The 10,000-nt window shown below is 39.8% G+C and overlaps 1 protein-coding gene across 1 annotated transcript in view; it reads left to right on the top strand.

Moving 5' to 3' along the window:
- LOC143289617 (salivary peroxidase/catechol oxidase-like) overlaps positions 1–10,000 on the top strand; it is a 36,924-nt gene that overhangs the window by 19,939 nt on the left and 6,985 nt on the right. The window contains exons 10-13 of the mRNA XM_076598659.1: positions 1–124; positions 1,059–1,265; positions 2,817–3,009; positions 7,608–7,734. The exon at positions 1–124 is cut by the window's left edge and continues 4 nt beyond it. Of these exons, the coding sequence (XP_076454774.1) occupies positions 1–124; positions 1,059–1,265; positions 2,817–3,009; positions 7,608–7,734 (651 nt within the window). The remainder of the gene's footprint in view (positions 125–1,058; positions 1,266–2,816; positions 3,010–7,607; positions 7,735–10,000) is intronic.

Below are 10,000 nucleotides of genomic sequence, written 5' to 3'. Positions count from 1 at the left end.
TCACCGAGTCAACGTGTTCGTGGGGCTGGGGGCCCTGCACACCACCTTCGTCAGGGAACACAACAGACTGGCCGCCGCCTTCCGGGGTTTGAACCCCGCCTGGGATGACGAGACTGTGTTCCAGGTGTGTGGGCGGGGCCCAGTGGGGCCCATCACTGTTTAAACAGCGTGTTGTGTAGTAGCCAGTCTGAGCAAGCTGCCCGCTTTTTACTTCTTGTTCATGTTCTTCTTGTACTTCTTCTTCTTCTTCTTCTTCTCTGTCTCTGCCTGCCTCTGTCTGACTGTCCGTCCGTCCGTCTGTGTGTCTGTGTGTCTGTCTCTCTCTCTCTCTCTCTCTCTCTCTCTGTGTCTCTCTGTCTCTGTCTCTCTCTCTCTCAACGGTAGATGTGTAAGTCGGCCAAAGTGGTAATGTCTTCACCGTTGGAAAGGAAAGATTCGTTCATTCTCTCTTTCTCTTCTTCTTCTTCTTCGTCCTCCTCCTCCTCCTCTGCTTCTTCTTCTTCTTCTTCATCTTCTTCTTCTGTGTGTGTGTGTGTGTGTGTGTGTGTGTGTGTGTGTGTGTGTGTGTGTGTGTGTGTGTGTTCACCAGTGTATCGCATTAAAAAAACAGAAACAAAACTAGACGAAGCGAGTCAATATCTTGACGAACAAGGTTCATACATAAGACTATGGGGCCTTTGTTTGTTTGTTTGTTGTTTTGTTGTTGGTGTTATAACTACAAGCTGCTTTCGCCAGCTAGAGGGCAGAGAAGAAGAAAAGGAAGAAAAAAAAAGATCATCATCATCATCATCATCATCATCATCGTCATCATCGTTGTTGTTGTTAGCAATATCATCACTATTATCACTGTTATCATTATTATTATTTTGTTGTTGTTGCTGTTGATGTTATAAGTAGTTGTAGTAGTTGCACTAGTAGTAGTAAATTTATTATCAATATCATTATGTTTGTCATGATTATTACTATGTATATTATGTGAAAGTTTTTTTGTTTGTTATTTTTACATCATCATCATCATCATCATCACACACACACACACACACATCCAACTCTTCCAGGAAGCCCGCCGCGTGGTGTCAGCGGAGTTTCAGCGTGTGACGTATGCCGAGTGGCTGCCCGTGGTGCTGGATGACGTCACGATGAGCGACTTCCGGTTGAGGGAAGGCGACTTCCGGTACGACTCGCGGGTGAACCCCACCGTCAGCAACGTCTTCTCCACCGCCGCCTTCCGCTTTGGTCACTCCCAGGTGAAGCAGAAAGTGAAGGTGAGGGAAAGAGGCTTCTCGTGGAGACAAAAGACGGCTAATAGTAATAGTGATGATGATGATGATGATGATGATGATGATGATGATGATGAGAACAAAAACAAAGAGCGCAATAACACTAATAATGATGATACTAATGATAAGGGTACTACTACTACTACCACCACTACTACTGTTATTATTATTACTACTGCTGCTGCTACTGTTATTATTATTACTACTGCTGCTGCTGCTACTCCTGCTGCTGCTACGACTACTACTACTGCTGCTGCTGCTGCTTCTGCTACTACAACTATTTCTGCTGCTGCTGCTGCTGCTGTTACTACTATTACTACTGCTGCTGCTGCTGCTGCTGCTGCTGCTTCTACTACTACTACTACTAAGATGATGATGATAATAAGTATTAGTAAAGATGATAATAATAATGATGATTATGATAATCAAGGGTGTTTATACTGCGCTATACCTCCTTAGAAACAGAGACCCAGAGAGCGGACAGTTAACAGTAATGCAGGGAGCGGGGGGGCGATGGAATGGGAAGGGGAGGGGGGGCAGCGGGATGGGTACAAAACATGAACAGCATAGGGCACTATAATCAAGACTTACAAACAATACAAGTGAAATGTGGAATGTAGTATTAATGACAACACACACACACACACACACACACACACACACACACACACACACACACACACACACACACACACACACACACACACACAAAGAGATTTTGGGTGGAGCCTATTCAAAATACTTTCGGGTTGGGAATAAGGCTCCAAACTAAATAAAACATCCATAAAACATTCGCATTCGGTTTTGCACTCGTATTCGTATTCGATTTGACATTCCCATTCTCTCTGTCTCTGTCTCTCTCTCTGTCTCTCTCTGTCTGTTTGTCTGTCTCTCTCTCTCTCCCCCCAGCCCCCCTCTCTCTGTTTGTTTGTTTGTCTGTACGTCCCACCCCGTTCTCTTTCTCTCTCTCTTTCCCTCCTCTTGTAATTTTCAATTACAGACATCCATGTGTGCGTGTGTGTGTGTGCATGTATGTGTGTGTGTGTGTGTGTGTGTGTGTGTGTGTGTGTGTGTGTGTGTGTGTGTGTGTGTGTGTGTGTGTGTGTATGTTTGTGTGTGTGTGTGTGTGTGTGTGTGTGTGTGTGTGTGTGTGTGTGTGTGTGTGTGTGCGTGCCTGTCCGTGTATGCGTATACTTGTGCGCGCGCGCGTTTGTGTGGTGGATGTGTGGGGGGTCTTTATGTGCGTGAGCGTGCGTGTGTACGTATGCTCGCGTGCATATGTGTATGTGCGTGCGTGCATGTGTGTGTGTGTTTGTGTGTGTGTGTGTGTGTGTGTGTGTGTGTGTGTGTGTGTGTGTGTGTGTGTACTGGTGCGTGAGCGTCTCTCTCTGTGTGTATGTATTCGCGTGTATGCGTGTGTGTGTGTATATATGTCGTGCGCTCGAACGTTTGTACGTGTGCGCGTGCTCGTGCTTGTGCTTGTACGCGCGTGTGCGCGTGCGTGTGTGTGTGCACGTGCGTGTGTTTGGAAAACAGATAGGAGAGCAGTCGCTGGAACTCCAGGACACCCTGATGAGGCCTGGCTTCACCTTCCGCAACATGACTGACGTCCTCCGCGGGATCGTGGCGGCGCCCACAGACGACGTCGACAACTTCTTCGCCACAGGGCTGACCAACCACATGTTCGAGACCAACAGGACGGCCATGGACGGCCTGGATCTTGTTGCAGGTAAAAAAAAAAAAAAAAAAGAAAAAAAAGAAGGGGGGTGGGTGGGGGGAAGGTGTGGTGTGTGGGCGTGGTGGGGTGTGTGTGGGGGGGGTGGGGTTCGAAGGGGTAGGGGGCGGAGGGGGAGAGGATTGGGGGGGGGGGAGATAGGGGGAATAAATGGGCGATGTTTGGGACTGGTGTTGTCAGCATAATCGGGCCTGAAAGGCAGAATCGGTCAGATGTTGAATTCTTCTTCTTCTTTTTTCTGCTGTTGTTGTTGCTGCTGCTGCTGCTACTATTACTGGTGCTGTTGCTGCTGCTGCTACTACTAATATTACTGCTGCTGCTGCTACTATTACTGTTGCTACTGCTGCTACTACTACCACTATTGCTGTTGCTGCTGCTGCAACTACTACTGTTGCTTTGCTGCTGCTGCAACTACTACTGTTGCTTTGCTGCTGCTGCAACTACTACTGTTGCTGCTGCTGCTACTACTACTGTTGCTGCTACTACTACTACTGTTGTTGTTGTTGTTGTTGTTGTTGTTGTTGTTGTTGTTGTTGTTGTTGTTGTTGTTGTTGTTGTTGTTGTTGTTGTTGTTGCTGCTACTACTACTACTACTACTATTACTGTTGCTACTACTACTATTACTATTACTACAACTACTGCGATCACGATCACAACGACAAATGGAATGTGCCAACAACAAAGTACACACACACACACACACACACACACACACACACACACACACACACACACACACACACACACACACACACACACACACACACACACACACACACACACACACACAGACGCCACCCCGACACGCCAACGCCTAGAAAAGACAAAAGTCTTGATGAACAAAGGGTAAACTGATGAAAGGAGGCTGAACAAATCAGACGTTGACCCTCTGATGCAGTAGTCACCAGTGATCACAGGCAAAGGGAGGTCTCCACACTCAGCTCTTTCAAGTATGGCCTTAAAACCCACCTCTTTTCCAAGATAGCCTCCCTTCCCTGCCTCTCCATTGTCTTCAGTTTCTCCAGTTTTTTTTAGAGAGTTATGCATGCGTGTGAATGACTGGTGCGAAAGCGCTTTGATTTGTCTCTGCACAAGATTCAGCGCTATATAAATACCATTATTATTATTATTATTGTTATTGTAGTTGTTGTTGTTGTTGTTATTGCTGTTGTTGGTATTGTTGTTATTGTTATTGCTGTTGTTGGTATTGTTGTTGTTATTATTATTGTTGTTGTTGTAGTTATTGTTGTTGTTATTATCATTGTTGTTGTTGTAGTTGTTGTTGTTGTTATCGCTGTTGTTGTTATTGTTGTTGTTGTTGTTGTTGTAGTTATTGTTGTTGTTGTTATTGTCATTGTTGTTGTTGTAGTTATTGTTGTTCTTGTTATTGCTGTTGTTGTTGTTGTTGTTATTGCTGTTGTTGTTCTAGCTGTTATTGTTGTTCTAGTTGTGATTGTTGTTGTTGTTGTTATTGTTGTTCTAGTTGTTATTGTTGTTGTTGTTATTGTTGTTTTAGTTGTTATTGTTGTTCTAGTTGTTATTGTTGTTGTTGTTCTAGTTGTTATTGTTATTGTTGTTCTAGTTGTTATTGTTGTTCTAGTTGTTACTGTTATTGTTGTTGTTATTGTTGTTCTAGTTGTTATTGTTGTTCTAGTTGTTATTGTTGTTCTAGTTGTTACTGTTATTGTTGTTGTTATTGTTGTTCTAGTTGTTGTTGTTATTGTTATTGTTGTTGTTATTGATGTTCTTGTTGTTATTGTTGTTGTTGTTCTAGTTGTTATTGTTATTGTTGTTCTAGTTGTTATTGTTGTTCTAGTTGTTACTGTTATTGTTGTTATTGTTGTTCTAGTTGTTGTTGTTATTGTTATTGTTGTTGTTATTGATGTTCTTGTTGTTATTGTTGTTGTTGTTGCTGTTGTTGTTATTGTTGTTGTTGTTGCTATTGTTATTGTTGTTGTAGTAGTTATTGTTGTTGTTGTTACTGTTATTGTTGTTGTAGTAGTTATTGTTGTTGTTGTTATTGCTGTTGTTGTTGTTGTAGTTGTTATTGTTGCTGTTGTTGTAGTTGTTATTGTTGTTGTTGTTGTAGTTGTTATTGTTGTTGTTGTTGTTATTGCTGTTGTTGTTGTTGTAGTTGTTATTGTTGCTGTTGTTGTAGTTGTTATTGTTGTTGTTGTTGTAGTTGTTATTGTTGTTGTTGTTAAGAGCAATTTCAGTGCTGTTGTTGTTGTCCTAGGGAACAAGACACTTTACTCTGTTCTCAACTTTGCTGTGTGGAATTCGTTCCTATCTTCCTGCATAAAGCATTTGAAATTGTAGAGAAATTTGCAACTTCATGATATGTTTTGCTATCGCAAATGTTGATTCATGTGATTTTCTTCTTTTTTTTTCTCTCCTTCGTGTCTATTCAAACAAATGCGACGCGACAGATGATTGTGTGTGTACCCCCTTCATTGGGACTATTATGGCCCGATGAATGAATAACCCGTGTCCCGTATCCTCCACCCCATCCCACGTGTGAAACATGAATCCGATTTCGGTTGGGGAAGGTTTGAAATAATAATAATAATAATAATAATAATAATAATGATTTTTTTTCTTCCCCATCATCTGCACCGTTTCAGTGGCATTACTCCCACGCCGCTCATTTAGATTCCCCCATACACGGCCACAGCCGGGTTCGTCCGTCACAGTTCCAGCGTCGGCCGTCCGCAGGGAACCATCGATGTTAGGTCGCCAGGAGGCCACACACACCAGAGGAGACCCTGCACTGCCGCTGAGTCACTTCGGTGGTGTTCAGTGGTGCCTGTTCTGATTCAACGTACTTAGGACACCACCTATTAAGCCCCCGAATGACGACAATAATGGCTCAGTCGCGGAGCCAGACTGAGTGAGCGTCCCTCCCAGAGTGGAGACCGATAATAATAATAATAATAATAATAATAATAAAGATAACAAAATTTGTCGGAAGGAGAAAAAAAGAATAAATAAATAAATAAAATAAAATAAAATGAAATAACCAAAAAATAAAATTAATAAATAAATCAAATTAAATTAATAAATAACAAATGATAGATAAATACATAAAAATACTACTACTACTAACAACAATATTTATAATGCGCAAAATCTTGATGAAGTCAACTCTAAGCGCACAAAAAACGTACGCATTTTGCTTATGTGTGAGGACATCAACAACAACTGCATAGACACGCTGTTTTTTTGTTTTTGTTTTTTGTTTTCCTGCTCAGTGATCACTTGCACAGCATTATCAAAAACCCTTTCACTGCCTTTGGTCGTAGCTCCTACGTCCTTAGTGACGTCATTGATGGCATCATCAAAAGAAGGGAAATGATGTTTTAGAAGGCAGAAAATTGATCTAGAGTGGTATTGATCTAGAGTGGTATATCTCCAGATCATTTTCGCAATTTCTGTCTGATTATTCTTGATGTTGAGTGATGACTCGACACATTTTCTACTGTTTTTCCCCCAGCAGTCAAGGGGGTTTAATTGTTTATGTTAATCACAGTAACAAGAGATTGTGAGAGAAGAGAGCATCTCGCGTCATGTCTTGTGTATTGATAGCGGCGACATTTATTTGCTCTTTTTTTTGTAATATTATTATTATTATTATTATTAGTAGTAGTAGTAGTAGTAGTAGTAGTAGTAGTATTTTTATGTATTATCTATTATTTTTTATTTATTCAATTTATTTTATTTTATCTTATTTTATTCTATTTATTTATTGTCATTTTATTTGTTTATTTATTTTATTTTATTTTATTCTATTTTCAAAATTTTTTTTCAGTTTTTTTTCTCGAGGCCTGACTAAGCGCGTTGAGTTACGCTGCTGGTCAGGCATCTGCTTGGCAGATGTGGCGTAGCGTATATGGATTTGACCGAACGCAGTCACGCCTCCTTGAGCAACTGATACTGATGCTGATGCTGAAAAAAAATGATAACAACAGCCATCATGACGACTGAAAAATAACCATGATGATGATAATTATCAGTTATGATGGTCATGATTATGATAGTCGCATTAATGATAATGGTGAGAGCGATGATAAAACGGTCAATTCAAATAGTTTTACTCCGTCTGATAACAGTTATAGTGAATAGACGTTAAACTGAAGATCGCTCCAATTGTTTTATTGTGTTGTTGTTGTTGATGATGATGATGATGAGTATGATGGTGGTGGTTGTGGTGACAACGACGATGATAATGATGACGATGATGATGCTGGTGGTGGTGGTGATAATGATGATGATGATGATGCTGGTGGTGGTGATAATGATGATGATGATGATGATGCTGGTGGTGGTGATAATGATGATGACGATGATGATGCTGGTGGTGGTGATAATGATGATGATGATGATGATGATGGTGGTGGTGATAATGATGATGATGATGATGCTGGTGGTGGTGAAAGAAGTAGTTGTGGTGATGATGACAATGATAACGAAAACGATGAAGATGATGATGCTGGTGCTGCTGATGATGATGACGATGTTGACGATGACGACGATGATAACGATGATGATGACGATGATGCTGATGATGGTGGTGATGATGATGATGATTTCAGTGAACATCCAGCGAGGGCGGGACCACGGATTACCCCCCTTTAACGACTGGAGAGAGTTCTGTAACCTGCCACGCGTCAACGATTTCGCCTCTCTTGATATGAACGTCAACCTCGGCAACGTCTATGAGTATGTTTGTATGTTTGACTTTGTTTGTTTGGTTGTTTTTGTATCATCATCGTCTGATGGCAGATTGGCTGGTTGATTGCTGTTGCTTTTCATCACCACCACCACCATCATCGTCATCATTATTGTATGTCATCACAGGTCGTCGTTGTCGTCGTCAATATCATCATCATCGCTCTTCTTGTTGTTGTTGTTGTTGTTTTATGATGTTCATTCCATGCTCTGTTTTTTCCTTCCTTCAATCTTTTCTTTTTTTTCTTTCTTTCTCTCTCTCTGTCTTCTTTCATTTATCATTCATTCCTTTTCTTCCTTCGTCTATGTGTGTATGTATGTATGTATGTATGTTCTTGAGTATGTATGTCTGCATGTATACATAAACGAGTGTATGAATTTCTGTATGCATGAATCAATGAATATCTGTATGAGTGTATGAATGACTGTATGTATGAATGAATGAATGTCTGTCTGTATATATGTGTGTATTTTGTATGTATGCATTTTGTATGTATGTTTATGTGTATGTATATATGTCTGGCAGTGTGTATGTATGTATGTATGTATGAATGTATGTATGTATGTATGTATCCCTCTCTGCTCTCTTTCCCTTCTTTGTCTGTCGGGTTGTCTGTCTGTCTGTCTCTCTCCCCCCCCTTCCCTCTCATTCTCTCTGTCTATTATTATTATTATTATTGTTGTTGTTGTTGTTGCTGTTGCTGTTGTTGTTATGATGATGATGATGATGACAGTAATAATAATCATCATCATTACCACCACCACCATCATCATCATTGCTATTAGTGTGTGTGTGTGTGTGTGTGTGTGTGTGTGTGTGTGTGTGTGTGTGTGCGCGTGCGTGCGTGCGTGTGTGTGTGTGTGTGTGTGTGTGTGTGTGTGTGTGTGTGTGTGTGTGTGTGTGTGTGTTGCAATGGAAGACGTGCAATTGTGGTTTGGCTGACTGCATGAGAAATTGATAATCTGTACATTTGTATATAGCTGTTCCTGTTGCCATCCAGTTTATCTTCTGTTGTTTTGTTGTTTTTTTCATATACTTTATTTTATTTGTTTGCTTTTGTGTTGGACACGTGCTGTTGCCAAAAGGCAAATCTCTGTATGGACAATGAAGTATGTGTATTGTATTGTATTGTATTGTATTGTATTGTATTGTATTGTATTGTATTGTGTTGCATTGTATTGTATTGTGTTGCCTTGTATTGTATTGTACTGTATTGTATTGCACTGTATTGTACTGCATTGTATTGTATTGCACTGTATTGTATTGTATTGTATTGTATTGCACTGTATTGCACTGCATTGTATTGTATTGCACTGTATTGTATTGTATTGTACTGTATTGCACTGTATTGTATTGTATTGTATTGTATTGTATTGCACTGTATTGTGCTGCACTGTATTGTATTGCACTGTATTGTATTGCACTGTATTGTATTGTATTGTATTGTATTGCACTGTATTGTATTGCACTGTATTGTATTGTATTGCACTGTATTGTATTGCACTGTATTGTATTGCACTGCATTGTATTGTATTGTATTGTATTGCACTGTATTGTATTGTATTGTATTGCACTGTATTGTATTGTACTGTATTGCACTGTATTGTATTGTATTGCACTGTATTGTATTGCACTGTATTGTATTGTATTGTATTGCACTGTATTGTATTGTATTGTATTGCACTGTATTGTATTGTATTGTATTGCACTGTATTGTATTGTATTGCACTGTATTGTATTGTATTGTATTGTATTGCACTGTATTGTATTGCACTGTATTGTATTGTATTGTATTGCACTGTATTGTATTGTACTGTATTGCACTGTATTGTATTGTATTGCACTGTATTGTATTGTATTGTATTGTATTGCACTGTATTGTATTGCACTGTATTGTATTGTACTGTATTGTATTGTATTGTATTGTATTGCACTGTATTGTATTGCACTGTATTGTATTGTATTGCACTGTATTGTATTGTATTGTATTGCACTGTATTGTATTGTATTGTATTGCACTGTATTGTATTGCACTGTATTGTATTGCACTGTATTGTATTGTATTGTATTGCACTGTATTGTATTGTATTGCACTGTATTGTATTGTATTGCACTGTATTGTATTGCACTGTATTGTATTGCACTGCACTGTATTGTATTGCACTGTATTGTATTGCACTGTATTGTATTGTATTGTATTGCACTGTATTGTATTGCACTGTATTGTATTGCACTGCACTGTATTGTATTGCACTG

Source organism: Babylonia areolata, chromosome 14, assembly GCF_041734735.1.
Source record: "Babylonia areolata isolate BAREFJ2019XMU chromosome 14, ASM4173473v1, whole genome shotgun sequence".
In the NCBI taxonomy this organism is placed as follows: domain Eukaryota; kingdom Metazoa; phylum Mollusca; class Gastropoda; order Neogastropoda; family Buccinidae; genus Babylonia; species Babylonia areolata.
This window is presented reverse-complemented; position numbering and strand designations above follow the sequence as displayed.